Source organism: Aspergillus saccharolyticus (assembly GCF_003184585.1).
Source record: "Aspergillus saccharolyticus JOP 1030-1 unplaced genomic scaffold BP01scaffold_8, whole genome shotgun sequence".
NCBI classification, from domain to species: domain Eukaryota; kingdom Fungi; phylum Ascomycota; class Eurotiomycetes; order Eurotiales; family Aspergillaceae; genus Aspergillus; species Aspergillus saccharolyticus.
This window is the reverse complement of record NW_020290618.1, coordinates 912,328-939,559: the sequence shown is the minus strand read 5'-3', so window position 1 is coordinate 939,559 and position 27,232 is coordinate 912,328. Positions and strand designations below refer to the sequence as shown.

Genomic DNA, 27,232 nt, shown 5'->3' with positions numbered 1-27,232 from the left:
TTCTTCTTCTTCTTCTTCTTCTTCTTCTTCTTCTTCTTCTTCTTCTTCTTCTTCTTCTTCTTCTTCTTCTTCTTCTTCTTCTTCTTCTTCTTCTTAGCCTGTCAATCGAAGACGATAGATTGAGATCAAGTAAAAGCCGCGCTACAAATCTACGTGAAAGCAGCTAGCAGGTCTAAGACTCCTTGCTGAGCCTGATAAAGAATGACGAAGCAACGTGCTCGTCAAAAGAGCCCTGCAATTAATTCCTCCTGTCGTAACGATAGCGAGAGAGCAATACGCAAACATACAAGTGAACCTGTAGTGAATAAATGCCTATGGTACATGCAGTAAAACTGACACAAATTGTAGTTAGAACAGAGGAAGCAGGCATGCTACAAGCTAGCCTCAGCTTGATCAAGACCTTCTGTACTGTTAATTAGCACCCTTCCGCCGTTCTTCGCTCCTGCGTCTTGCTCTGACCTCCGCACGTCTTCTTTCACCACCATCAACCTTGACTCCAAGCCGATCCTCCCACATGCCCTCCTTCAGCTCGAAAAGAGCTGCACTGCCCTTGGTGCCCTTGATTGGCTGCAGGAAAGGTCCTCTTATAGTGTTGCCGTGGTAGACTTTCATGTGCGCGATTATCTTCGGTGGCTGCGATGGATTGTGGATAAATTCTTTAGCATCTGGTGGCAGATTGACTATGACCTTCCTCATGCCTGGGGATGAATTTGCCGAGTAATCTGGGTGATATTCGGATTTGTTGGATTTCGCAACGTCCGTAGGCTCCTTCGGAATTTCAACAATCCGCAGTTGTGCGACACCATTGATGACGTGCTGCAGGTCACCACCAGGTCCATAGATTCCTTGTCTGAATTTCTCCCTCTTGCGTAGTAGATATCTTCGCTGGCTTGCAGGCTCGATCCCCAGCTCTTTAAGCTCTGACGAACTAATGGAGAACAACTTGTCCCAAGATGGCAGCTTGCTCGCATGCTTGTTCATGCCACGGCCGATTAGTGTAAGGAAAGTCTGAACATCTGGGACAAATGGCGTTGGCGATGGTATTGCAGCAGCAGGCACCTGCTTGTGAAGGTGCCTGAAACACTGTTTTCCGAATGTAACAGGTCGCATCGCTCGCAAGGTAAAGATATATGGATTGTGCATCGCCATCAGAGGTGGGCTGATTCCTCAGCCTTGTGAAAGTTGAACTAGATTGAGAACTTCAAGGTGCTAATGGTATGCAGAAACTCGAAATTATGATCGGAAGATAGAAGCGGATATCTTGGCTGAGGTCCCTTAGTTCTCTTTCAAGACCTGCTTGGCAGTTAGTTCTGTCATTCTTCGGGTCGGAATATCGTTGAGAAATTTTGGCGCAGCGATGTTCTAGCCAGGATCAACATAAGTCCGAAACAGCCATACTCGGGAAGCCTTGAGCTGCCTCGCCCTCGCTGTCATGAAGATACGGCTCGATATACTGAATTCACTGCCCTCTTAAAGCCCTCTAACATGCTACTTTGATCTATTTGAGCAGTTTCATACAGCATTTAGAAAATTGGGCGCGACTCTACTGAACCTCCCCAAGAACAACCAACAGCCGCTATTCTAGCAACGATGGCTGTCTCTCCTTCAGTCCTGTATCCTGCTTCGTATGAAGCAAAAGTCACCAGTACAACAATAAAGCCGGATGCCAATAGCTCTGAAAACTCATCTTACCAACAGAACCAATTCCCTCCATCTCATTCTAACAATGAGCGTGAGATCACTGAACAGTTGAACGATGATGTAAGACTTAAGTATATCAAAGGTATGTTTTGGTTCTCTGGTATTTCGAATAGTCCTTTGCTCTCCTCAACCGAATATTCCTCGGGAATAGTGTCTTGTTTTGATTTTGTGCGGCAAATAACACATTAATGACTTTATTCTAGATAAAAGGCTTGGCGAAGGTACCTATGCTGTTGTTTTCCTTGGCCACCTCCGAACGAAACCGGCCTCATTCGTCGCTATCAAGAAGATAAAGGTCAATGCAGAGTACAAAGATGGACTTTCTATGGACGCTATTCGAGAAGTAAAATATTTGCAAGAGCTCTCACATCCCAACATAATAGCACTTCACGATGTGTTTTCATCAAAGGATCAGAATCTCAATTTAGTACTCGAATATCTACCCCGAGGCGATCTCGAGATGCTGATCAAGGATACCAACATACACTACGGTGCTGCTGATGTTAAGGCATGGATGGGGATGCTCGCTAGAGGGGTCTGGTTTTGTCACGAAAACTTCATCTTGCATCGGGATATCAAGCCTAACAACCTTCTTATCGCGGCAGATGGAGAAGTGAAGCTTGCGGACTTTGGGTTAGCTAGGTCGTTTGCTGATCCCTACCTGAATATGACCCACCAGGTGATCACGCGTTGGTATCGTCCTCCAGAGCTGCTCTTTGGTGCCCGGCAATACTCAGGTGTTGTCGACATATGGTCCATGGGCATGGTCTTCGCGGAACTCTTATTGCGAGTTCCGTTCGTCGCGGGAAATACGGATCTAGATCAGATTGCTAAAATATGTGAGGCTTTCGGGACCCCAACCGAGGATAACTGGCCAGGTGTTACCAAGCTGCCCAATTATCTTCCCACTGATTCCAGCCATGTTGTTCCCCTTCAAGGTCGAGATTTTTTCCTTAGGCAATTTCCGACAGCTGGTCCTGTTGGTGCAGATCTGCTAATGTCCATGTGCACATTGGATCCTAAGAAACGAAGCACGGCTTGCAGAGTCTTACAGCACGGCTGGTGGTCCACCGAACCAAAGCCGACCGACAAGAAAAACCTTCCTCGCAAGCCGGATGGCATTGAGAAAATGGGTCACGATCTGACTCGGCGAGGGGGAGAGGTTGACGATACAACATTCAAAAATGCGGCTCGACAGCTGAATTTCAGCGGGGCCCGAGGCTAGCTCTATAATCCCAAGCACAGACTCGATGATTTGAAACCTCTTGCAAGCAAAGCTCCAGTGGGTTCATTAGCTGCATCGCACGATACCATTATTTTCATATCCTCAGCTGTTCGATTACAATAGCTACCTGCCCTTGAAAGGGGATGAACCGCAGAAACAGAATTTGACATCGTTCTCATCGCGACGCTAATGATTTATGTGAATGGGCCCATAGCACAAGTCCATTGAGATGATATGACGTGTTTTCAGAGCCAATTGCTCGGTGGCATGAACCTGCCCATGATCTCAGCCAGAACATGCAATCCCTCTGTTTGCAGAGTCGAACACTCTATACAAAGCTCTAGTGTGTATGCCGCTATGTTAGCTTGACCTATGCCGATATGAAGAGCAATGCCACCAGTGCCTTGCATTGTCACGAAGATCGAACTTCAATACTTGTGAAGTCTTTTTATTACATTCGTCTTCTTCATTCGGTCTAGTTTTTCCGGTGCAAGGAACCTTGGTCATTTCTTGTACGGTATATGCCCAGTCTAGCAGTATTCTCTGCAAGGGGTGATTTTTATGCATCTTCTTAGTACATCTTCGGCTGTTAGCGAGTCAGTGTATATGTCGAGCGACAGAGTTTCGGAATCTAACTGTAACTTAAGAGTGACTTCTTAGCATGAGTATGTTGCTGGTCCATAAGCGCATACAGTGATCAGGACCAAGTTTGCTTTCTTGATCCAAGAGACATAATAAAGTGATTTCTCCATGATTATCCAGATTTGTACAGTCCTGTTGGCATCTGCAGGAAATTGTGATGCAAGGAGGAGAATGCTCCCCAAAACAGTCCGCCACTGAGTTTCATGTGTATCGTATCTACCTAGTACCCACTACTCAGAGTTGAGTTTGGCTTTGATCAAGTTGACTCCAGGTACCCGTCCCGCACCGTGCACAATAGTTCACGGTACCTCGACTATGGTCCAGGTATGACTGGCTAGCCTCAGTGCCTGGGCGCCCGCCCGGCGCCGCGCCGGCGTACACTTTGAGCCGTGTACTTCCTTCCCTAGACAAGTAATTCAGCTTCTGCTCGCAAGGCAGATGCTCTGAAATGTTGACCCACCACTACAGGCTCAGTAATTAACCAAGGAGAAGTTTTTGATTTAACTGCCTAAGTATCTAGTAGGCTAGTACTCGTACGAGCAAAAGGAGTTTAGGAAAAGCCTCAAGGTTCGCGTCACCCGTGGCCATTGAGTCAACGGACTCTCCTTTCTGTCCAATCCCTTCTACTCAACGCCTGGCCTCGCGTCTGGGAGTATTCACCGTTAGTATAATTACCATTGGTTACAACTAGTACTAAATAAACTACCAAGAGTCTAAGCTGAGACTGCCACGAAGGTAACTAGTGACACAAATGGGCAATTGCACACATACATACATACCTACATACATACATACAATACATACTGTGTAAGTTTCTTCCTCCTCTCTTCCCCCGCACGGCCCAAGTTGGCACTCGAGCTCATTAAACATCCCGACTGATCTACATCTGAACCTTTCTTCTCCGTCCACACTACTATTTCCCGTTCCTCTGCCCCTTATCTGCAAATTCATGCTTCTCTTGCCTTACGTTGACTGTCCCATGACACCTTACCGACTGTTACATGTTCACTATACACAAAAGCAGTCATCAGATTTGTCTCAAATTATCCCAATTTTCAAGGTCTCATGGTGGTAATTTAGTTCCTGGCACTGTTCATAACCGCTAAGTTGCGGAGCGCGCAAAGGTGTTTTGAGCTTCGCCCAGGAAATTCACAACTGCAACCCACTCACGGTCCCATGTAAGTTTACATGATTGCGATTAAACAATGCCTATCTTGAGCAGTGATAAGATTTTCAACAATATCTTGGGCTTCTTCATGTGCAATCTTGGACTAGATGTATTCTTTGAAGTCCTCGAATACGCTGCCTTATCTCCATTCTCCTGCCCAACGTTCAACAGCGAATGTCATCACCCCCTTATGCCTCCAGCTCATTCTAATTAAGCCTTGTTCTTCAGGCACTGCTTTCGCAAAGCATCGGTCTGAGCTTCAGAGGTCTTTGTAACGTGGGTGAACGTTCACAAGTGATCTTTATTGCATATTGTTGTTGTTCGAATTGTGCTCGAAGAACAAACTTGACCGATCCGCCGGGTCCTGCTTGATTGATGCCGATCACCGATCGGCTTTGCCAAACGAACCTATGTCTGCATTACCTCAAAGCAACCGGCCTACTGCCAGCTCTCCGGCTCCTCAACTTTCTGCGCCGAGATCGCGGAAAACCCTCACTATTTTACCGCATTCAACTAGGGCTCCACCCTCATTCCAGGCTTCCTCAGGCATGCGCGCGCCGTCTAGTCCAATGTCTGTCGCTAGCAGAAACGGTCTTTCTACTTCAACAACACGTGTTGGTCCGTCGAGTTCAGTTATCAGCACCAGAGTTCCCAGTAGTCCGGACGCATCATTGCGAAGAACGGTCAGCATCGCAGCCTTTCCTCAACCACCCAAGGCTGGAAGTCGCCCTTCGACCGCATCTTCAATCTCAGGAATAAAAGGACTACGTTCTTCTGGAAGCTTGAGAGAAAGGAAAAGCTCCAGACTGAGCACAAGCACAACCAGTAGCTTCCGAGCCTCCAAAGCAACGTCTCTCATACACGCAAACGGGGACTTGAAGTCAGCTCTTAGTTACGAGATCCGGGACCCGGATGCTTCCCCTCCACAAAGCAGAAGCTCTTCTGCGCAAGGGTCGTACTCTACTAGCGCAACCACATATGAGGACGGTGATGAAACAAGTGGCCTTTCCAAATCTACATTTAAATCAAAGGAGAGCAAGGACACAACAAAAGGCAACGTGATCGTGAGCGTCCGAGTACGACCCGAGATTGCAGGTAGTGAAGCCACAAAGACCTCTGAATGGACGCTAGATGGAGGGCGGGCAGTCATCTCTTATCATGGAAAAGAAGGCGGTGACTATCTATATGGTACATATTCTGAACAACTCAAAAGGGTTCTTGTGCTGACTTTCATTTCAGATAATGTGTTCTCGACAAGTGAAGATAATGCAAAGGTTTACGATGCCGCTGCCAAACGTCTAGTGCGTAGGGTAATGGAAGGCTATCACGGCACAGTGTTCGCTTATGGCATGACTGGAACAGGCAAAACCTTTTCGATGCAAGGAACAGCCACCTCCCCAGGGGTAATCCCATTAGCGATAACAGATATCTTCTCTTTCATCAGAGAGACGCCGCACCGGGAGTTTCTGTTGCGGGTGAGCTACCTCGAGATATACAATGAGAGAATAAATGACTTGCTTTCGGCATCGGTTTCCGGTGCGCCGTCCACTACCCAGCAGGAAGAAATTAAGCTGCGCGAGGATAGCAAGAGAGGCATATATGCGACTCCCTTGAAAGAAGAAATTGTCCAGAGCCCGACGCAACTTCTTCGTGTCATAGCCAGAGGGGACCATGCGAGGAGGACTGGCAGCACACAATTCAATGCTCGGAGTTCACGAAGTCATGCGGTTGTGCAGATCGTTGTTGAAAGCCGGGAACGAGCACCTGCAGGAGCATCGCAGGATCGGCGGTCGGGTTTGCTGCCCGGAGGTGTGAGGGTGTCCACACTAAGCCTCATTGACCTCGCTGGATCTGAGCGGGCTGCTGATGACAAAGAACGTCGTGCAGAAGGGGCTCACATCAACAAGAGCTTATTGACATTAGGCACGATCATCTCCAAACTTTCAGAATCAAGAGACAAAGCTGGTGGCGCAACAGACAAAGAAGGCAAACATCTACCTTACCGTGATAGCAAGCTCACTAGGTTGCTGCAGCCAGCATTGTCAGGGAACTCTCTTGTAAGCATTCTCTGCACGATTCAATTAGGCAGTGCAAACAAGACACATACTGGTGAAACTCTCAACACTTTGAAATTCGCAGCTCGAGCCAAGAACAGCATCGTCAGTCATGCCAAGAGAGCAGAGGAGGCAATAGGGAGCAGTAGCACTGATGCAGGGAGTCGGGTTCTTTTAGAACGCTATCGGATGGAAATCCAGGCTCTCCGTAATCAGCTCGAGTGCCAGACCAAAGCTCAGGTTGAGAAAGAGCTCAAACTCGAAGAACAGCAGCTGGAAAAGGAAGCGCAGGCCCGTCACGAAGAGCAAATGCTGGAGATACAACTGGCCCGGACGGCATTAAAGGAACGGATAGAGCATCTAAATCGACTTATATTATGCTCGAAATCGACTGGAGTAAATAGCCACGGGGGTTATATCTCCCTTGGTAGACTTTCCAGACAATCCGCTTTCGATGCCGGGACGAGGTCTCTTCGATCTTCAGTCAGTCAGTCTACATTGAGCGCTTACGGGCATATTCCAATCCGCCCCATGTCCTTCGTTTCGGTGAACAGTTGTGACCCTGCGGCCAGCGCACATTTCACCAGTGATTCTGTGCGTCATGAAGAGGAGGAAGAGAGTATAGGAGAGTTTGCAGATGGCAAGGCCAGTGCTCAACAACAGATTGCAGCCCTTCAAGCTGACCTCAATGACAAAAATCGATATATATCTACATTAGAGAGGCGGCTGCTACAAGCCCGCCGCTCGAGTCATTCCCGCTTGTCCATCGGCGTAAAGGCAAGCGGCACATATACTGAGATGCCTGATGCAATGGCTTTATTGCATGAAAGGGACATGGAAATCAATGAGCTTCGTCAACAGCTGGATGATAAAGACCGGATGCTTACAGCCCTTCGATCTGCTGCTCGGCATCGGGATCTGGCGCACATTGCTACGGATGTTTCAGGGCCCGAGATTAAAGAAACTTCAGCCCATCGGCACAGTCTCTTGGACAGCGACTATGCCTTACCCTACACTGCAGACTTCTCCCCACGGTCTGAGGAGATATCGGAAGGGAAACGGCAAAGCATGGACGAAGTATCCCGCATCCTTGATGAGATGATTCAAGATCATGTTGAGAGTGGCCACTTAGTCAAAGGCTCCCGTGGAAGTGTTCGCGTCGTTGCTGACAGTCGTCGCGCATCCGAGTCGGTGCCCGGCGTAGCAAATTTGATTACGAGTAATGCCGATCAACTGGACCCCGACCAGAACACTCCGACCTGACACTTTGCACCATCAATTCTAGAGTATTATCAGTTTAGGAATTTCTGTTCCCTTCCACGAGCAGTTTCCCCCTTATTTGAACAAGCTATCAATCACGGAGAACGGATTGGGGTCACGCGCCGTTGCAGGAGCGAAGCTGTTTGAATGACCTTAGGAGTTGACTAGGTTGTTAAGATTGCTTTGCGAGGATTGAGATTAGCACTTGATGTTCAGGCAAGTTACCTGCCATCTGGCAGGACGAATTGCACTTGTGAATTCAAAAAATCAGACCGGAGCATCACAGTGAATTTGTCAGGCCCCGATACCAGCCATGCCCATGTTCGCCTTGGAAACTATCCCTTGCACGTACCAGACTGCTGGACCCTCGAGACGACAATCCCCTTCCTTGCTCAGCCATGAAGACGGCCTATCATATAAGCTCCGTACTACAATTTTTCGAGCGCAGATTCTCACAGCTCGATTATGTTGCACGTGCTTTGTGCCCAATTGTTCTCCCACTCTTCCTTTGATATCTGATACCCACCCTCGGTCCCTATTCCGCAGCTATTAAGCAATTGGTGCATGCTTACTTCATTCGGTTAAACTATCTGTCAGAGAAGTCTGGTCAATATGGATTTGGCGATATGAGCACGGAATGAGGTGGCAAGTTTTGATCGTTACGTGAGCAAGCTTGGTTTCTTAGACGGTATTATTCGGGAGTTCACGCAAGCTCTCTCAGCTTCAGTGGCTCTTATTTATAATCACATAGTGCTCACCTCCGGGTCAGAATACTTGAAACTGAGATTATCGCAGCCCGGAGCTACAGTCAAATCTTGGATGATATTCCCACTGTCCCGGCCCCTCGGAAGACGTTAATCACGATTTCTTATGCTCCTCATGCAATGATTTCCATCTCGGACAATCTGTCTTTAGCATAGAGGTCTTTCCACTGCGCCCATAGTCTCTCTAGTTCTTGCACATACATCGTGTGAAGTAGATCGATATAGTTATCGTCTAACTTTTCTCTGTCTCTTTGCTGAGTTACCCTGATAGGGCGACCCACCACGATATTGAGTGGTCGACGGTAGGGCATCAACCCAACATCATAGTTGAAGATACCACGCGCATGAAATAGAGGAATTGTAAAGCCCATCACACGTTTAACAAGCATCTGAAACTTGTGGATGACTGGGTGGTCTTCGGAGCGTATTTGTTCATAAAGATCATTCTCGCCAAATGCTAATACAGGCACAAGATCAGCACCTGTGCGTATAGCTAACTTGATAAATCCCTTTCTGCGCTTAAGAACAAGGCGTAAGGTCTGGGGTAAAGCATCAAGCGATTCACGGGCGCCACCAATGACAATAGTGATCGCACGTCCCATTCCTTCTCCATCAATGCCCCCTTGAGTAAGGATATTCTCACAGGATTCGCGGGACACGCTGGCTATTCCCATAGCAAGGGCGTACTCTCTGTAAAATGGAATCCGGAAATTCGAGTCAAGCGTTAAAAGGGTGTTTGTGATTCCGGGAAAGAGCTCGGAAAACCCAAGAGCCTCGGTAGCAAACGCTGCAAAAGCACCATGTGATATGATGCCATGCGGATGATACCCAAAGATATATTTCCTTGTCGGTGGGAGGTGTTCGGATCGGTGTAAGCGGGCTGGGAAGTAGGATGCATATATTTTCCAGATGCGAAGGGAGCGCAGGAGATTACAGCGACCGCCCAGGCTCCCCGAGGTAGCAGTTGTCGAAAAGAGAGAAATGTAGATTAAATACGGTATTAGGACGGGCCATAAAAGTGGGATGGCGCATGAGAAGAAAAAGATGGTCAAGAAGATAGCAATTGTTAATGTATGGCAAAGAACCACAAATGTCTGTAGGCGTCGTTCGAGACCGATATTTAGTGGTGCCCAGCGAATTCTAGTCTCCACGGTCAATGGCATTCTATAGACGCAAATAACAAGACAAACAATGCAGATGTCTACATACCTTCTCCCATGTCGGTTTTTCTGAGGACTTCGTGTACAGCGAGAGCTAATCCTGTCGCTTGGAGAGTCGTCATGTTTATTGTCGATTGGTAGCCGCTTCGAAGATACTGGTTTCTTCAGTGTTGGATCGTTGTTCGCATTTTCCGCAGTGGCGCTGCCTCCACAATCAGACATTGATGGCTTAATTGCACCGATTAACGTTAGTTTATGCAAGTAGGATATGCTAAGATAAGAACGCAAATCGAAGATCAAGTCTGGGTGCTCAAAAGTTCCGAACAAATGTTTCCTAAAGCATAGATAGCAGGTTAGGTATGGAGAACAGAAGTCATGACGGCGACGGCTAACGAAACGTGAAGATGATGTAACATTCAGCCGCTGCGGCTGGACCGAGGTATCCGTGTGCAGGACTATACTGTATGCGTATATGTAAACAGCAGTCTCAGTTCACCACCATTGGTCGTAAGGCACAACCTGTTTTTATTTCTTTCCAGAAAAAGTGGCAGAAAGTGATAGGAGTTACTCTTGACGAACACATATAGTCAAAGTCAATACCTTTTACCTGAACGAGAGGTTTCTTTATTGGAATGATCACGGCTGGAGTCCATGCAATACCTACTAGCTGATAACCAAGGTACCTTTTCTGACGGCCGGCCTGCATAACATATACCTCTACAAATGAAAGTGCATACATACTATTATTCTAGCTACATTCGCTGACTAATAGAGTTGCTATATCTATAATGCTGGCAACAGGCAGTGAATTTGAAGGCTCATTGGTACGGGACTAACTGGCCAAAGATATGACCATGAAATGTTACGCCAAGCACATGGGTATGAGATGGTTGCCAAAAAAAAGTTTGTCCGGTCCAGCATCTAGGGTATTGAGTGAAGGTCAAAAGCAGTTTAAGCTAGCCACTGCATGAAGCGAGAGGCGGCAAGGTCATTGCACTTAAGATTTGACCATGAATATCTAAGTGTTCTTGAGTTAGCACAGATGACCACATCAGAGAGCTAACTTCTTACCTCATTCAAAGATTTTTCATCGAGAAGGGCTCTCTTTTTCTGTGCAATATGTCGACTTCTGAAGATATGCCTACCCATCGGACGGCGTTCCCTTGACGACATAGGGTTGACTTTTGGTGTATCAACTTCCTCCGATGAACCGGAATAGGACTTGTCTTTCGTATCCCTCAGCTCTTTCTTTTTATGTTCCATGTCTTCCTCTTCTTGCTTTTCATCCTTCTTTCGTTTCTTGGACTTCTTCTTACGAGAGGCCTGGATTTCCGACTTTTGCTTTGGACTGCCCTCGTGTTGACCTTGACGATCGATTGATAAGGCCTCAAAATCTAAAGGTTCAGTCGTTTTCGGGCGTATCTGAGCCTCTAAAGTACCCTTGTTAGGGTTGAGCTTCTCCGTGTCTGACTGGGTTTGGGTTGGCTGCTCCGAAGCAGGGACATCGGTCTTTTCCTGAACCAGATATCCACCACTTATAAAATTGACCGCTTGCCATCTGCTGGCCGCGTATCTAGCCAACTTCGCATTCTCCCGCTTCCTCTCCTCGATCCCTAGCTCTGCATCTGACTTGCCATTCAAGCGTCCCAGCAACCCTCTGAAAGCGTCAAGTCCAGTGGGCTCATCTAATGCGTCCCGTTTCGGTCGTGCACCAAGGCCAAGTGTATCATCTTTGACGACGACCCGAATATGAGATGCACTTGCGGTGGTGAATAAATCAGCATGTGCAGCGTTTCGTGCACCTAGGAAGCCACCCGGTGTCCATCCCTGAGAACTGAGAATCTTGTGCCCGAAGCCAGTCGTTGAGCGGGACCAATTCGTATTATTGGGATCATGCGAGATCTTAGATTTCCTAGGCAGCCATGATTAGAATAATCAGGGCAAAAAAATTCGAGCCTACCTACTTTCGGGGTGCGGCAAGACCCATTTGCTAGATCAAGACCGTTTTTCAGCCGAATGGGATCCTCCTCTGCTTGCAATATTTGTCCGGGACGTATTGTGCTATGCGTTATCTGCACCACATGGATTTGCAGTTGGAAGAAACTGAAAATTCTGCTGTGAGGAATGACTTCATGCGATGGTCATAAGGATAAATGAAAAATGTTACACCCGGCGCATTATGTGGAGGAGAAATCTGAAACTGGTGGACATGAGGCAAAATTGGTAGAAAATTCGACCGCCTACTCGTTTAATCATGCTCCGATGTCACGCACATGCCGTGGCCCATACATAGGTGGGAACGGAGTAGGTTACCTGAGGAGTACTCCGTAAGTTACTCCGTACCGTACTGCCAATTTGGTGACCTGGATTGGGTCCTGTCCGTGTTGTGACCGCCTTCATGTTAAGGGCAATCGGTGATCCTCGTCTGTACTTTCAAGTTCTGCATCAGGTAGGCGGTAGCAGGAATAATATTGGAGTAAGGGTGCGTGTGTACGATAAGCTGATCAGATTGTAGTTATGGTACCTAGCGACGCCTTAGTAGCTTCTTACCAATAACCATTGGAACCGACTGTGTACAGTGTCAGTACTCCGTACCTTTTCCGTATTTCGCATACTTGGCACAACGTGGCCTTTTCTGTATACAAGGTTGTCGCTCACCTGTTCGCTTCCTTACCTTGCACAAAAATCTCTCCTTCAATATACACATACCAAGCTACCACTATTTCGAGATACTTCCACCTACTATCGGGACGTCAATATCTAAACTGGCCCGTACTTGAAGGCTGAGTTGTATACGGTGGCATCATGGTATGCTATAGATCAATGACTCAATCGGCATGCAACTTTCATGAATACTAATCCCAAGTTATAGGCTCAAACACCACAGCAGAGAAAGGCTAACGAGAGGTATGCAAAGCATGAAGCCGCAAAGCGTGGCAAAGGAGGAGCGATACCGAAGCCAAAGCAGCACACGCGGTCTCCAGTATCTACAGGTTGGATCGGTATGTTCTCACTTGCCGCCATGCCAATTCACCATTTGGGGGACTAAGAAATTGATAGTCATCCTTGCATTCGTTGTCTGCGGTGGAATTTTTCTCGAGCTGCTTGGGGTTGTGCCCAGGTTATGGTCTGCGCTTGTTTCAAACTTCAATCTATTGTTGCAGTAGGCATAGACGCAGCCTGCTATGTCCCATTAACTATCGCACATTATTATTCCCCACACCAGATAGGTGGCAAATTCCATAATGATCACATCAAGGCCTCGGACCTTCAACTTCTTGCCTTGCGCGTTACTTGTCGTCTTTGCTGTTATGTAACCATTGTTCTGCTACACTGTACAGCAAAAGAGGTCAGATCTTCATTGATCCTAGCCATCAACGACACCGCTGGGGAAGGCAATACCTGCCAAAAACGCGACTGCTTGAGTACAGATCACCAATCACATTTTTGCTCGTTTCTTCTTCTTCTGCTGCTGCCGCTGTAGGTTATTGCTGATGCCCTTGGTTGAACTGATATCATCACGAGGCTGAGGAGATCCCTGCATATTACCGACCACAGATTTGATTTTCTTCTTCTTCTTCTTGACCAATGTTCCCTCTGAAGAAATACCTGCAGGATGCACTCGCTCTGTGGCTCTCTGCAATCTCAGACGGAACTGTTCCACTTCTTGCATGGCCATTGCCATTTCCGCATCATCTTCGACTTCTCGCATGCTTGCTTGACTGCGAGATGAAGGCTTCTCATCGCCAAGTTGAAGGTGTTCCAGCCCACTAGAATCAACCTGAAGCAAAGACCGTTTCCATCTATTGACTTCACCCATTACGTTGGCTGTCCCGGTTTCCTCATTTCCTAGAATCTCGTCGGATAGAACTTCGTAACGCTTGAGACGTGATTCTAGTTTGATCCGATTAGCACTCTGACTCTTGGAGGGTCGCTGGTGTCTTCCAGCGTTCAATTTGAGATCGATGATTGGGATAGCGTCAATATCGAGTTCGCTATCATTATGAACGTTGAAGGAAGGATGATGTGGGCTCAAGATATCGGAGTAGCCGTCATCTGTTCCAATGTAAAAAGGATCGTCCCTACTTCGTTCCTTCCTGTCCAATCTTCTCGCGAGGGTGGACGCCTCCTCTACCATGAGTCCCAATGGTGCCTGATACGGTGTCCCATAAGCTGCGTCTGTCACAATGAAGTCACCATGATGCTTAGTTGATGATAAGCCTTCCTTGGAATGGTAGAAATCGTTGCATAATACTTCATACTCCGTTCCAGTTATAACATCGATATCGTTATCAAAGAGATCACCAAAGCTACCATTGAATGCATGGGCCAAATGAAGCCGATCTGGTGCCGTGACTTTTTTCTGTGCGTTCATAGAGACGGGGTTCAGTTCGAGTCCTTGGAATAGATTAGGAATGACCGAAGACAGAAGATATGGTACTTCGTTCCAATTGTTTGAGTCAGACTGCAAAGCGTCTGCTGCTAAGCGCATGACCTCTAGGATTTCAATAGTTCGCTCTTGCACCTCCAGGTCAGGATGCGAACTCAGAGAGTCGAGAAACTCGGTAATTCGAACCAGAATGAGTGACACTTCGCTCCTTCTGGTTCGGTCCCATGTTCTCTCGCGAGGCAGTAAGGTGTTGAGCAATTTGGGAATGGCTTGCACATAGAGAGATAGCGTTTTCCCGGGCAAGGAGAGATTGGATATGTCAATCAAGGAAAGAAGCGTTTTTTCGGGGTAAAGCACGTGCTCGGCATATTCACCGACCACCCACGCAAGCGGCCCAAGGATGCCATTGGTTGCATACGAAGCCGTGCTGGAAAGGGACTTTCTATTCTCAAGCGAGAGCAATAAATCTGCAGCCCTAGTCGCTTCTGTGCGGGCATCTTTGACCCGAACGGCCACGTTGCGTAACTCGGAACCAATTCGACTAGCAATAGTTGTCTGGTAGTCCATATCGTTGCCCATCCGACTACTTGTCAGGAGATCGATATTTTGGGTGTCTGGGGGTAGATATTTCACTAGCCGCACCATCACACCGACGTACCATTCGAAATCAGACAAATTCGCATAATTCCCGTGTGAACATATGTCAACTATTCGGTGCAACACTTCAATCTCGTAATCAGCTGGGAGAGGTATTGTCGCTTTGCGGCTGGCTAAAACTCCTCTCAACTCGCTGCCAACTTCTTCAGAGAACTCATCATCAGGCTTCATGCGTTCACTCCCGTATGATTCATTGGAATGAGCCAGCTGTGAGATTAACCGCTCTACTATCACCTGAAGATTATCGCTAGTGGTCATCCTTGTCGCAAGATCGAGGGCTTGGAGTCGAATCGAAATGTCTGCGTCATCGAAGCAGCACATAATCACACCTTGGTGCACGGAAACCAATGCAGGATACGCTGAAACAATCCTGTTGAATGCTAGGAGAGCCACATATTTGACTGGTGATGCCACATTAGTTGCCATCGCATATTTTCGGGCAGACGCACCTACGATTCGGGTCCGAATCAGATACGACCATGCCTCGGAGTTTTTCCACACAAAGATCAGCAATTTCGTCTTTTTCTTGAGCACCTTCGTCGCTATCGAGTATACCGCCTTGTATCAGGCCATTGATGCATTCATAGAGTAGAGACATAGCAGTTGTTGTTTGAATGATTTTAACTAATGGTCGAAGTAACTTTCGAACCAATCGTGGTTCTAGTGGAGTAAGTGTTGCGAACTAGGATCGTTAGGGAAGAAATGATTGAAAGAAGAAAAGGGCCATAAAATGATGTAGACAACATACAAGCTTTATTATTTTGATAGCCATCCAATTATTGCCACCATCAACGAGTAGTTCAAACAAACGTGGCGCAAGAGATAAAAAATCACGAGGTCTGCGCCATCCTAGTTCGCATACCACATTTAGGACAGCTGTGGTGACGCTAGAGTCCTCTTCATCGTCCATGAGGCGTTCCCTAATCTTAGGCCAAGCTAGTTTTAAAGCGTCGGGGTAGACAAGTGTAAGTCTATATAGACAAACTATAGCTTTTTTCCGAACCACAGCATGGGAGTGCGAAACTCGAGACAGAACGTCTGGGAGTAATGACATGGCGAGGGAGGACGTGATAATGCTGGGCAATGTGATTAGAGGTAGGGACATGTTTGAAATGCTCGTCGATACTAGGTCCTTGACAAACTTAGGTCTGGCAATGTTAAATTGGTCTTGGAAGCAGGCATACCTTCTTCAAGAGGTTCGTTGCTAGCATGAGAACCTCGGTATCGGGTCTGAAACTTTGCACGGCCCCAAGATATCCAGCTCTTTTCTGTAGGTATTTAGCAGATGACATGACTTCAAGCACATGAAATGATGCCCAAGACATATCATAACCGAACATCTCCAGGTATATGAGTTTTAAAAGAGCCGTGGCCTTCTTATCTGGGACATATTAGAAGTCGGATCCGGCAGAATATGCATGCTCTGCGTACCCATATCCTGCGTCTTGATTTCGGCTTTGCATTCGCGAAGAGACTCCTGTATGTATTCATCCTCGGCTCCTTTGTGGCTCCTAAGGCCTTTTATCAGGTCATATAGCGACTTTTCGAACCTTAATGTCGGGGATGTTAGTCCTTTGGTATGAACTAAATACTTCGGTCAGGATACCAACATTATGCCTCAGGTGTTGTGCAGCACCTGATACGGAGTGCTGCCAAGTTGGTAAACTTCTAGAATACCATAGGGTGTTATATTGAAGATATTCAATTGTGAAAGATAGCCTGGAGTAAATATCACGAACTGATAACTGGGAGCCTACAATGTGAATACCAGACGGGAAGTATGGGCAATTGCGTCGAGCTGGTGTTGCTTGGGTCACGGGAACAGGAGTTCATCGGGAGGGGGCAGTTTAATTACTCCTTCCGCATACGTAACTTAGTACGAAGGGAGTACTTAGCATATATAATTTCCCTCTCCTTGCTACTTAGCCTCTGCTTCCTGCCGATTTGTTCAGGTGCTCTGCAATCCATGCTGGCGCAAGTTCAAACCATCCTCATTTAATCAATCAGGCAACAACAAGAACAACAACTACATCATGGCGCAAAGTACCCTCCGATATGAGCATAATAGTTCGAATCTCATCACTATCTCTCGTCTCTCACAACAAGCGCCCAGAATCCTTGAAAATTACTTTTCAATAGGCGACACTACTCCAATTGTACCGTTTCCTAACCGCGAAAATCCCGGGGACTACGACATATTGGAGCAACTAGCCTTTTCGTGCTTACAATCGGGGGATGATAGATCCGCTCTTCGGTGTATAGATATACTAGCAAGCCGCTTTGGTTCTTCGAATAACAAGGTGACAGCATTACGAGGATTACATGAGGAAGCTACTGCCGAAGGTCGCCCGGAGTTGGTGAAGTGTCTACATGAATACGAAGTCATTTTGTCTGACGACCCAGTCAATCTGGTCTGTTCCTACCGATATTGTCATGATACTACACGAAGCTGATATAAATAATAGCCAATTTTGAAGCGTCGAATTGCTCTTCTTCGTTACCTGTCTAGACCAGTGGAAGCCATAACAGGATTGATAAAACTTCTGGATGCTGTTCCGACAGATGCGGAGGCATGGTGTGAACTCGCAGACATATATCAATCTTTGGGGATGTGTCCACAGGCGATTTTCAGCCTCGAAGAGGCCTTGTTGATTGTGCCGAACGCTTGGAATGTATTATTATCACCGTCAACTCGTCTTGATGACAGAAGGCTGACGCCTTGGCTTTATAGGTACATTCCCGGTTAGGGGAAGTCTTCTATTCCTGTTCCTCTTCGTCTGATGCCGGGAATGCCTGCCATCTTCTACGCAGATCAATCCAGTATTTCTGTCGAAGTATTGAACTCTGTGGCGATTACTTGAGAGGACTCTACGGTCTCTTCATGGTACGTACGCTTCAAGTTCTCCCTCTAGGGTATCTTTCCTCTCACACGGGTTACCGCAGGCGACGTTACTTCTGCTTGAGAAAATGTCGGAGGAATCGACAATGACAGCCAAGTTTACGACAACCGGAACGCTGGAAGCACTCAATACATATGCGAGGAGACGACTCGAGGGTATTGTGGCTCGACGCTCGTCAGATCATTCCTCGTGGGAGCACAATCAAGCCGAGCTTATAGCCGTCAAGGAGCTTCTCGATCGCTCCGATCGGCCTCAGTAAATGAACAGATGACGGATTAAAACCAAGATGCTATAGTGAAGATCAGGATAGCGATCTCTACGCAACATGTGTTTCGCTCTCAGCTCAGGAGTGTAAATGGGTTACCTGAGTCTAGGCACTCGTAAAGGCACGGCTTTTTAAAATAAACCAATGAGGAAGAAGACTCCTCAAGCCCTCCTTCCCTGCATAACACTCCAGTCTAGAAAGTGAGCGCCGGATCGAGCGTCTACCAGAGATCGGGTCCGGGCGCGCCCACAGTGCGGTTCCCGAAGTTCTTATTCATGCGCTGCGTGCAACCAAGCAAGCTATCTACTAGCTGGTCCTAGCAAGAAATGGATAAACAGCTATCATGTGGTGCGTAGGGGAAGCGCGTAAGGCGAAAGGAGGGGCTGCGTTTGCACAACTCGTTGGCATTGAACTAGATTCTTGATTGGGCATTCGGGCAGCACTACACTATGTTATTTACGGTGTGTAAAGGAATATCGTCGCCAGCTCAGTGCCTGATAGTACCACCAATGACGACAAGACTCGAATTCGAGATTAGGGATATGCCTGCCATGCCCAAATCTTCTCCACTGCAAGGCCTGAAAGTGTCTTGATCAGGCAGTAGTTACTTCACATTCTTCGTCGCTGTCAGTCCCCGACGAGGTTCCAGCTCCCTTGTCACTTCTTTTTCTTCTGTTCACCCCCACCCTCGCCTTCCTGTCCATCTTCTAGTGATCCCCGCCTCCTGGCTGTCCGACATACTCAATGTATCGGCTGACTTGCTGATGTGAATCTGTTTCACTATCAAATTCTTATACATGCTTCCTTCTCTTTCCGCTTTGACTAATCTTCTGTCAGTGCCTCCGTCGGAGCCAGCTATTGCCCGATCCTGCCCCAGGACCTGAGCAGGTTATATTTTTTGCTCAGAACAATCCTGACCCTCCATCTAGCGCCTCGAGATAATGATTATCGTTCTCACTGTCTAGGGCGGTTGGCGACTAGTCCTTGCTGTCTTGAAATCAGTCTTCGCCGACCGACTTTGGTCGAATTCGATTTGCAACGGCTTCCTGTCTCGACTTTGAGCAATTCCGGCATGTTAACCCTGACCTCTGATCTCTAAGTTCGGTTGGTCTGGATTTAATTGCTTTAAAGATCAGGCTCGGACGACAATACACAATAGAAACAGTAAGAGGAGGGCAGACATTCGGAGCCCTGAATTTCTATTCAATCCAATGACGTGCGTCTCTACTTCGAAGATTAGCCATTTGCGTTCTGACAGGTACTAGACTCAATATTAGAATTGACCCTGACTCGGAATCTTCTCTCTCCGACGAAGAAGACTCTTCTGGGGTACAAGTTTCCCCCCCTTCTGAGTCGGAGAGCCATGGATACCAAGAGTCCTACGACGAATGGGCGCACCTATCATATCCTGATGAATTGAAACCTTCGGATTCCGCTTCACGGCCCAGAACCACACGCCGGCTACGTACACGTAGTACAGCTCATGGCTCTTCGTCTGCCATTCGCCGCCACTCAGCAAGGCATCACATGGCGCAGGAGCGGGAATCGTTTGCCAGGCGTGCTCGTCGTAACCCTTCCCCGGACTCCCCAGAGAGCGCCGACTCAGCCGAAGAGTACGGCGCTCCATACGGGCGTATGCCTCAAGAGCGAAGATTTTGGCCATCTATGCCTCAGGGGACAGGGTACAGTCATCATTCCTCTCCGGGACAATCATACGTCTATCCTAATGGGAATGCAATGCCACATGCTTCATTCGTGCACCTGAATGGTGTTGCGGCTCCATCGGACCAGCTCATAAGACTTGGCCATCAAGGTCAGCAAATTCCATACGGTCATTCGATCTACGGGTACAGCTCGCAACATCCTGGTCCCTCTATGCCTCCTTTTCTAGCTCATGACCGTCATCCTGGACACCAACCACACCCTATCACAACCGCCTCTCATGGCCGGAATGAGGGGCACAATCCTTCTCAGCACTCATTATCACACCATATGCCAGGGCATGGTCCGCCTCCCTACGGGCCTCATGATATGATGATACCTTACGGCCCCGGGCCTTACTACCCATTCAGAGATCCTTATCATGTCGTATCTGGGATGATGCCGCCTTACTACCATCCATATCCTCGCGCGCAGTCTCCCAGTCAAGTTGAATCCTCTGAATCACCTGGCGTCTCACCTGCTGATGCAGAGAAAGACGAGGCAATCGCGAGGCTAGAGAAGCTGATACTCGAGGAAAGGACCGAAAGGGAAGCTCGAGAAGCTCGAGAAGCTGCCAAACAAGCTGCCATCGAGCAGGAGGCCGCCGAGCAAGCTGCAAGAGATGCACGTGCTGCACACGAAAAGAAAATTGCGGAGGACGCCGCATCACAGGCAAGGGCGGAGGCTGAGCTAAAGGCCGCAGAAGAAGCCGCAAAAGCCAAAAAGGAAGCAGAAGATGCGGCAGCCGCGGCAGCAGAAGCAGCTGCCACTGCGGCTACGGAAGCAGCAAACGCGGCGGCCGCAGAAGCTCTCGCAGCTGCGAAAGCCGCTGCGAATCCACCTCCCCCGGAAAAAAAGAAGCCTATAAAGTTTAAGGATGCAGTAGGGAGGAAATTTAGTTTCCCTTTTGACTTATGCTGTACCTGGAAGGTAAGTGATCCCCCCGCCTAGGTTCGGTTCAAATTACTAATCATATTTCAGGGTATGGAAGAGCTAATAAGACAGGCATTTCTTCATATTGAGCTAATAGGTCCTCATGTGGCTGAAGGACACTACGATCTGGTGGGCCCTAATGGCGACATAATCCTGCCCCAAGTTTGGGAGACTGTTATTGAACCGGATTGGACCATAACAATGCACATGTGGCCCATCCCAGAAAAGCCCAAAGACGCCGAGCCTGCTGCACAAGCAGATGTAGCCGCAGAACCGTCGCCTCCACCCGAAGCTGCATCAGTTGCAGATGACACTACAGTCACTGTCAGTGAGGAAGCCAAGAAGAAAACAGATCAAGCAGGTAGGTCTCTCTCCTAGTACAAGATTATTTACAAAACACATCCCATTTTGAAAATCGTCAGTAACGCCATTCAGGTCCCAAAAAGCCACGACCGAAGGGCCCGGATCCCGGTGCTTTCGCAATGTGGATGGTTGGAGGCAATCGTCTTAGGCTAAACAAGGCTTTAAAAATGGGAAAAAAGCCTAAGGCAGTCCAGCACGGCACCTCCTGCCGTGTTATGTGAAGCAACTTAGGAACTATTCATTCGCTCTCGGATTGCATACCACAACAAAATGGGGTTACCTATTGCGCAACTCCTACTTGTTAACGGCAACATTGTCTTGACAGCTTCCCCCCATGGAGCGATATGATAATTAGGTAAGTAACATATCCCACAAGACCGAATATACTGAAGCTGATATTCGACGCTTTCCAGCAATTTGTGACGGAATCTCAGTATCCTAAGTCTGCTTTAGAAGGTTTGCTTTAGGGTGCATGGCTTTTCCTCTCGCTTAGTCGGGATTGGTTTCTCATGCCCATTGCTGCGCTAACCCGTGGCTTTTTCCATTGGTGACCAACAGTCTTGTTTATCGTTTGGAGACCAGATTATGCTCAGAGCTGGATACGATGTTTGAAAAGCAGGTGGGCTAGTTGAGACCGGGAGTACCTTGCCTCTGACATACTGACCACAACGAGGTACTGGTACATCATGCTGTTGGTAGCCTTGTAAATATGTTTGCTTAAAATCAATAGAGCCTCAAAGTACTTCTCAAATGCTCGATCTACACTCAAATTGTATGCAAGGTAAGACCCAGAAGCACTCGCCAAAGGACCTACACAGCATCTATAGATTGAACCATCCAGCGAATGTGGGGTCTTCAAACCGTAACGCATTTTCCGAGTGGGCGGGACACATACGGCATTCGACTACTGGGGATCAAGCGCTTTCCATGTAAGCCGATCGCTGATGGATTCGCTTAGTAGATCACAATTCTGAGAGCAGTTACAATAAGCACTGAATTCCGTACTTGGAAAAGGTTAATTGCAGCAAGGTCACTAACCTTGTCAGAACTCACTGTATCAGGTACGGTCTGGTTTGTGCGCGACCTGCGCAGTATAGGCGGGTCTTGACCTGCCTGTCCCATTGTTGTATCTGCTGGAGTTAAGAGGTTGATGTGCTTGTGATCCAGGATCTGAGACAGCGGCTGTGTTGTCTTCAAGCGCTCATGGCGCTCTTGGTGAGATTCCCCAGGCAATTCAACAGAAGGATCGAAGTGATTATGCCTCAAATTATGGAACGCTGTATAACCTTGATTCACAGGGGTATTCACCCTCGGTGGCAGAGCGGGCTTTTTCTCTTCACTCTTGACTGTATCACAGGGCGATAGTTGGATCCAATCAATATCGTCCTCAGAAAATGGATTCGAGCTACGATGGATATTCCAGATATGGTTGGTGGCGGGAGGTGTCACTTGTGAACGCACAGGATTACCTAGTTCATAGCATCAGGAAAATGAGCGAGACACTACTTACGCTCACATTATGAGCATGCACAAAACCAAGGGTAATATTGCAACTGACCATGACTTAACCACCATTTATCAAACGCAGTGCTAGTGGCTGAGTACTGCGTGCCTGGTGCCTTCTCTGGGGGATATAGTGTTCTATTGTGGTTTTTTGTTCTCATTTTCTCACTGGCGACCATAACGCGAGTAGTGTGCTTGTATTTGCTGTAAAGCTTGTGCCGGAGCTTAACTAGTTGGTCGTCATTGACAACACTGATGATGCATGTGAACATGGCCCAGACAGGCCTATGATCGGAGAACTGCAGGTTCGCAGTATCATACTGAATCTGGCGCAAGTTCGACCCTTTCCACAGCACTCTGTCACACCAGGCGGGTATGCGTGCTTTTTCCCTTTGTAAATGTCAGTCTCATACCTATCCGAAAATAATGGAAGCTTGCCACACGAACGAGGTATCATAAAGATCTGTCCCAATATCATATTTGTATGTTGGTGGAAAAGTGATGGGCCCTTCAGTGTAAAAGTGAAAGGCTCTACCAGCCAGCATCTGTAAATTTAACTAAAACAGCTGTCAGCGACCCCAAGACCGGTTATGAAGATCTACCCGGTCATTACCTGATCATTGTCATACAATTTCTGGTAATCTCCTTGAAGAGCTAATTCTCTCACAAGTTGATTGCTAAGTCCAATGCGGTAGTTGAAGTCCCCGAGCCATACGATGGTGTCGTGATCTTCAATGGTTCTATTTTTCAAGAAGCGAAGTCCCCGGAGAATAGTGTCATGATCTTTGTTCCTCTCATCATAATTAGCAAAGCCAGCAGCAAGATGGGCAGTTACGAAACAAATTCGTGTATTTGAGTAGTCAAAGCGAATGGCACAACCGCCTTTATTGCCAGCCATTCCTGAGAGGCCTGTCTAAAGTAGCAAATTAGCTGACACTGAACCGTATTCACAGATTTTATGAGCCCTACCTTTTTGACACTACCTTCGACATTCTTAATGAACTTGAGACTATCCTCTCTTACGAACACCATAAGAGCAGCCCCGACGAGTTGGCCACTCCGCAAGAGAACATACTTGGGGGTTTTTCTGGAGCTTGCTTCGGAATTGAGGCAGCTTTGCACGGTTTGTTCCCAGACCTTGCGGGTTGTAGGGTCTGTGGACATTATCTGCTGTGGGCTTAACGTGACAATCTCCTGAAAACCTATCGCGACAATCTGAGTGTCATCGCCCTCATGGTCAAAACATGACAACAGCCACGGTCGCAGATCAATTTTAGGCCCCGGGTGACGGCCGTTGAGATTGAATGTTCCACTCCAGATTTTAATAGCCTTGGTAGACAAAAATTCAGATGACAGTCGGTCCAGTTCCTCCGCGACTCGATCATTGACTGGATCAAACAAGTGTACAGGGGTTTGGCCTGTTAGTCGTCCCAGGAGAATATCTATTGTTTGCTGGCGAGCCTTGTCAGAGAAGTTATTGACATATATGCGCGCCGCACTTTTGCGAGCATCTGCGAGTGCACCTGCGATGGACATCTTGCCATGTCGCGTGAACGAGCTTTTTAGGGCCCCAGTTCCAGCGTAGATTTTAGACAAAGCATCACCATTGTCGGCCCACAAGGTCGAGTGCCGCAATTTGACATCTTCGCCTAATATACTGCCCTGTTGATGAAAAAACGCGTCAAGGGCCATGGAGCTTATTAATGTTTGTACAAGGTTCGTCCTATCGAGGCAATCAAGGCAGTTCGTTCGGAAGGCCCCTTCCTGCTGTAGAATGACGGTGCTTCCCATCGAGCTCTGCCTGTCCTCCACAATTAAATTGGGTTCGCCTGCCTGAAAATAGGCAAAGCCTTGCAGAGAGTTAAAGATCTCGGGTCTGATCTGGTTGCTAGCACCATATCCTGTTGGTCCCCGGGTTTCGGCATGGAGATCGAATTCCGTTAGCTGTAGAAGACTATGGTCTGTAGGAGTTCCGAATGCTTCTTGGCTGATGGATTCACGTCTGATGAGTTCGCGAAATCTTTTCGAGAGTTCGACTTCTCCTGGTCTGAGATCGCTGAGGAGATTAATCACATGAATCGCGCCATACTTCAATTCGAGGTGCTTGAAATGTTTATGGAATGCATGTTGGCTCGCCTCCACAGATCTGGTTAATTCTATCTTCTGCTGGCCTGGGAGAAACCCACTAGCCTGCTCCCAAAAAGCTGGTACAGATCCCCGGAGTTGAACGTAGGAGAAGGTAATATGAGGTGCAACCCAAAGTATTGTCTCGGTCTCAACAAAATTGGCGACGTGACCATCATCGTCTATACCGCGGGAGTTGAATCGTGTTCCGGCACGTCGAGAAGACTGGCGTGAAATTATTGTCAACAAGGAAGGAAGGCGCGCGTGTGCCCGAGATGTGATTTGGGCGGAAGATGGTATTGTTAATGTGCTACAGAAACCCCGTATCACACACGTCAAGATGCGGGAGGAATCAAGATGCTTCTTCTCGGAAGGAGCTAGATGTTTTCTGAAGACCAGAAGTGGGTTTATTAGATATGCATTCCAAAGCATATCCTCGTCAAAGGACTCGACATCAAATGTCGTCAATTTATCGGATCTAGTCTATCGTAAGCCCAGCGTGCAAATGAGATATAACTTGCCTTACCGATCCTGTAATCGATCCGTGAGGTTGAAGTCAACACTGTAGTAGAAGCTCCCATCGCTAAGTAGTTTCTTGAGAGATAGGAAAGGGGCATCGATAGCCGTGTCCCTGGACTCATAGTAGGTTTCAACCAGAGCTGACCCCGATGGGATAGGTAGGTCCACATCACGATATAGTCCATCTTCGTATTTTGATTGGCTCAAGCAGACTGGGTCAGGTCAGCGAATTCCCACTGAAATGAAGTATTTGATCCTCACAAAAATCCACTGTGTCTATTCTGAAAACAGATTCTCCGGGCCGCACTGTGGCGGCTTTGTGCGAGCCAGTGATGACGCTCACGAAAACAGCTTCAGCCAAGTGAATAAGGCCCAGTGTACCATAGCCGTGACCCCAGAGCTGGTATTCCTCAAGCTCAATGGTAGATGTGGGGACAAGCTCAACGAGGCAATGTGGTGTAGTCTCACTGTCAGAATGCTGTTTGTCGCGGGTCTCAGATTGGAATATCAATGTGTGGTCTGGAGTGACAAGAGCCACAGTACACTGGGGATAATTTCGTGTGTATATTTGCAAGCTGGCCATGCTTCAAAGGTGTACAAGTACACTGTGTGGTCATCACGTGCGATTTGCAAATGTACTGGCTCGGCTTTCAGAAGAATAGTCTGGTTAAATCTCATTTGTGTTGAGGCTTTAAAGTGGCGGGAAACATTGCTGGAAGTCCAAGTTGTGCGTGTGATGCTTTGCTGGCATCTTTAAACTAGTAGTGTAGATTCATGGCTACTGTTTCAAATATGTTTGCATGTGTAAATAGTACTATACACACTGTGCCATAGGTGGTTTGATTAATGTGAATTAAATAACGCAAGTTGATGGGACCAATAAGGAATTCTGAATTAAGCTAAGGAATAAGCCTAAGTAGATTAAGCCCAGTAGAGTAAGGGACTATAACTGAGTAGAAATTCATCAACTAAATCAAATCCAGATTTGAAAATTAAGCAATCAAACTAGAGAAATTATCATGGATTGTAAAGAAGTTGATCAATATGAGAACTAACAAGGTGTCAGGAACCATAAGATGCTAGAAGATTGCAATTAACAGCAGAACCTGGAAAAAAACAACAACCTTGTGAGGAACCTAATTCTTGAAATTACACCACCACACCATATTTAATCGTTCCTAAACCTTACTAGTTTACTAATAACTAATACAAGCCTGGCTACCCTCACTTCGCTCGGTGTCTTGAATTTAGAGCATAGAGCTTGTTGTATATATATATTTTTATATAGTTCCTAACTAGGTGTAGTTTTGGTCTTGAATTTGAAGTATAGAGCTTGTTCTATAGATGTGAGGGCCAGTCAAATCAGTATTACTGAACTAATCTAATGCTGTAGTGTAGTGAATCGCCTAAGGCGATAACCTCCCGGCATGGTGGCCGTTGTTTTGCCAGATGGTTCCGTCTTTGGCGGGTATCTCATGGTTCTGTCCCCCCCCGTTTATTCTAGATATCATTAATAATCAACTCAATTATAAAAGACTTCTCTTTGTTATTTGTGATATATGGTAGCATATCCAGAATGTGATATATGTTACTGAGGTCTATACTTGTGATTAATCGCTGTATGCGAGAAGTGATCATGAGGAAGTTTTTCATTCTATCGAGGGCCTGGGAGGCCGGAGGGTTATATCCCACAGCATCGATCCGGGCGATATAGGAAGGGACGGAGACCTCAATACGCCAGGAAGGCACAGAGGCCTGCTTCTACAGCAAGCCGCGGAGGCGGCGGCCACAGTTGCCCTCGCCAAAGAAAGACATATCGTCCTCGATACTATATACATATAGACGGGAATACATAAAGACGATACAGATATATCGAAAACCATGAAAAGACAAAAGGTTAGTC

At 47.3% G+C, this 27,232-nt stretch overlaps 10 protein-coding genes across 10 annotated transcripts in view; 5 read left to right on the top strand and 5 right to left on the bottom strand.

The window, feature by feature from the left end:
* The window catches only part of BP01DRAFT_422115 (mitochondrial 37S ribosomal protein mS41), a gene marked incomplete at its 3' end in the record, with an annotated part of 1,440 nt that extends 126 nt beyond the window's left edge, over positions 1-1,314 (bottom strand). Inside the window, exons 1-2 of the mRNA XM_025579549.1 lie at positions 460-1,314; positions 288-332 (exon numbers count right to left, since the gene is read on the bottom strand). Of these exons, the coding sequence (XP_025433271.1) occupies positions 288-332; positions 460-1,149 (735 nt within the window). The 5' untranslated portion in view covers positions 1,150-1,314. The remainder of the gene's footprint in view (positions 1-287; positions 333-459) is intronic.
* Positions 1,315-1,396: 82 nt separating this feature from the next.
* kin28 (TFIIH complex serine/threonine-protein kinase subunit KIN28) lies at positions 1,397-2,926 on the top strand (the record flags this gene model as incomplete). Its single annotated transcript, XM_025579548.1, has 2 exons — positions 1,397-1,783; positions 1,905-2,926. The coding sequence occupies exons 1-2, from the start codon at positions 1,591-1,593 to the stop codon at positions 2,924-2,926; spliced, it is 1,215 nt and encodes a 404-aa protein (XP_025433270.1). The 5' UTR covers positions 1,397-1,590.
* A 2,078-nt stretch (positions 2,927-5,004) lies between these two features.
* On the top strand, positions 5,005-8,208 carry BP01DRAFT_231703 (putative kinesin family protein (KipA)). Its single transcript, XM_025571208.1, has 2 exons — positions 5,005-5,924; positions 5,976-8,208. Exons 1-2 carry the CDS (start codon positions 5,147-5,149, stop codon positions 8,051-8,053), a joined length of 2,856 nt encoding a protein of 951 aa, XP_025433269.1. The 5' UTR covers positions 5,005-5,146; the 3' UTR covers positions 8,054-8,208.
* Positions 8,209-8,726: 518 nt separating this feature from the next.
* BP01DRAFT_336980 (diacylglycerol acyltransferase type 2A) lies at positions 8,727-10,326 on the bottom strand. The gene is made up of 2 exons (XM_025573264.1): positions 10,024-10,326; positions 8,727-9,954 (listed from the first exon to the last, which is right to left on the bottom strand). The coding sequence occupies exons 1-2, from the start codon at positions 10,194-10,196 to the stop codon at positions 8,928-8,930; spliced, it is 1,200 nt and encodes a 399-aa protein (XP_025433268.1). The 5' UTR covers positions 10,197-10,326; the 3' UTR covers positions 8,727-8,927.
* Positions 10,327-10,999: 673 nt separating this feature from the next.
* pxr1 (telomerase inhibitor/ribosome biogenesis protein PXR1) lies at positions 11,000-12,346 on the bottom strand. The gene is made up of 2 exons (XM_025574608.1): positions 11,939-12,346; positions 11,000-11,886 (listed from the first exon to the last, which is right to left on the bottom strand). The coding sequence occupies exons 1-2, from the start codon at positions 11,959-11,961 to the stop codon at positions 11,034-11,036; spliced, it is 876 nt and encodes a 291-aa protein (XP_025433267.1). The 5' UTR covers positions 11,962-12,346; the 3' UTR covers positions 11,000-11,033.
* Positions 12,347-13,298, top strand: BP01DRAFT_355080 (RAMP4 family protein). The gene is made up of 4 exons (XM_025574607.1): positions 12,347-12,423; positions 12,490-12,782; positions 12,847-12,976; positions 13,035-13,298. The coding sequence occupies exons 2-4, from the start codon at positions 12,780-12,782 to the stop codon at positions 13,139-13,141; spliced, it is 240 nt and encodes a 79-aa protein (XP_025433266.1). The 5' UTR covers positions 12,347-12,423; positions 12,490-12,779; the 3' UTR covers positions 13,142-13,298.
* On the bottom strand, positions 13,191-16,856 carry BP01DRAFT_315543 (putative AP-3 complex subunit delta). Its single transcript, XM_025572562.1, has 6 exons — positions 16,632-16,856; positions 16,453-16,571; positions 16,206-16,402; positions 15,770-16,153; positions 15,475-15,703; positions 13,191-15,422 (listed from the first exon to the last, which is right to left on the bottom strand). Coding segments are annotated over exons 1-6 (2,940 nt in total). The 5' UTR covers positions 16,634-16,856; the 3' UTR covers positions 13,191-13,413.
* A 49-nt stretch (positions 16,857-16,905) lies between these two features.
* BP01DRAFT_355077 (uncharacterized protein) lies at positions 16,906-18,359 on the top strand. The gene is made up of 4 exons (XM_025574606.1): positions 16,906-17,432; positions 17,487-17,693; positions 17,753-17,905; positions 17,965-18,359. Exons 1-4 carry the CDS (start codon positions 17,055-17,057, stop codon positions 18,178-18,180), a joined length of 954 nt encoding a protein of 317 aa, XP_025433264.1. The 5' UTR covers positions 16,906-17,054; the 3' UTR covers positions 18,181-18,359.
* A 1,038-nt stretch (positions 18,360-19,397) lies between these two features.
* BP01DRAFT_364270 (uncharacterized protein) lies at positions 19,398-21,404 on the top strand (the record flags this gene model as incomplete). Its single annotated transcript, XM_025576319.1, has 4 exons — positions 19,398-19,402; positions 19,464-20,817; positions 20,869-21,181; positions 21,256-21,404. The coding sequence occupies 4 exons, from the start codon at positions 19,398-19,400 to the stop codon at positions 21,402-21,404; spliced, it is 1,821 nt and encodes a 606-aa protein (XP_025433263.1).
* Positions 21,405-21,846: 442 nt separating this feature from the next.
* Positions 21,847-26,189, bottom strand: BP01DRAFT_355074 (SacI domain and endonuclease/exonuclease/phosphatase family protein). The gene is made up of 8 exons (XM_025574605.1): positions 25,591-26,189; positions 25,337-25,541; positions 23,656-25,288; positions 23,300-23,599; positions 23,134-23,243; positions 22,742-23,076; positions 22,222-22,652; positions 21,847-22,153 (listed from the first exon to the last, which is right to left on the bottom strand). The coding sequence occupies exons 1-8, from the start codon at positions 25,910-25,912 to the stop codon at positions 22,088-22,090; spliced, it is 3,402 nt and encodes a 1,133-aa protein (XP_025433262.1). The 5' UTR covers positions 25,913-26,189; the 3' UTR covers positions 21,847-22,087.
* Between the last annotated feature and the right edge of the window lie 1,043 nt (positions 26,190-27,232).

Coding starts and splice junctions, on each gene's coding strand:
- BP01DRAFT_231703 (XM_025571208.1), top strand. CDS start 5,147: ATGTCTGCATTACCTCAAAGCAACCGGCCTACTGCCAGCTCTCCGGCT. Junction 5,925..5,975: donor AGGCGGTGACTATCTATATG/GTACATATTCTG, acceptor CTTTCATTTCAG/ATAATGTGTTCTCGACAAGT.
- BP01DRAFT_336980 (XM_025573264.1), bottom strand. CDS start 10,196: ATGTCTGATTGTGGAGGCAGCGCCACTGCGGAAAATGCGAACAACGAT. Junction 9,955..10,023: donor AAAAACCGACATGGGAGAAG/GTATGTAGACAT, acceptor CGTGGAGACTAG/AATTCGCTGGGCACCACTAA.
- pxr1 (XM_025574608.1), bottom strand. CDS start 11,961: ATGGGTCTTGCCGCACCCCGAAA. Junction 11,887..11,938: donor GGTCTTGCCGCACCCCGAAA/GTAGGTAGGCTC, acceptor ATGGCTGCCTAG/GAAATCTAAGATCTCGCATG.
- BP01DRAFT_355080 (XM_025574607.1), top strand. Junction 12,977..13,034: donor AGTATCTACAGGTTGGATCG/GTATGTTCTCAC, acceptor AGAAATTGATAG/TCATCCTTGCATTCGTTGTC.
- BP01DRAFT_315543 (XM_025572562.1), bottom strand. Junction 16,154..16,205: donor CAACGAACCTCTTGAAGAAG/GTATGCCTGCTT, acceptor AAGTTTGTCAAG/GACCTAGTATCGACGAGCAT. Junction 15,704..15,769: donor CTATCAAAATAATAAAGCTT/GTATGTTGTCTA, acceptor TAACGATCCTAG/TTCGCAACACTTACTCCACT.
- BP01DRAFT_355077 (XM_025574606.1), top strand. CDS start 17,055: ATGGCGCAAAGTACCCTCCGATATGAGCATAATAGTTCGAATCTCATC. Junction 17,433..17,486: donor CTGACGACCCAGTCAATCTG/GTCTGTTCCTAC, acceptor TATAAATAATAG/CCAATTTTGAAGCGTCGAAT. Junction 17,694..17,752: donor TTGTGCCGAACGCTTGGAAT/GTATTATTATCA, acceptor TTGGCTTTATAG/GTACATTCCCGGTTAGGGGA.
- BP01DRAFT_355074 (XM_025574605.1), bottom strand. CDS start 25,912: ATGGCCAGCTTGCAAATATACACACGAAATTATCCCCAGTGTACTGTG. Junction 25,542..25,590: donor AATAGACACAGTGGATTTTT/GTGAGGATCAAA, acceptor GACCTGACCCAG/TCTGCTTGAGCCAATCAAAA. Junction 23,244..23,299: donor AATTGTATGACAATGATCAG/GTAATGACCGGG, acceptor CAGCTGTTTTAG/TTAAATTTACAGATGCTGGC.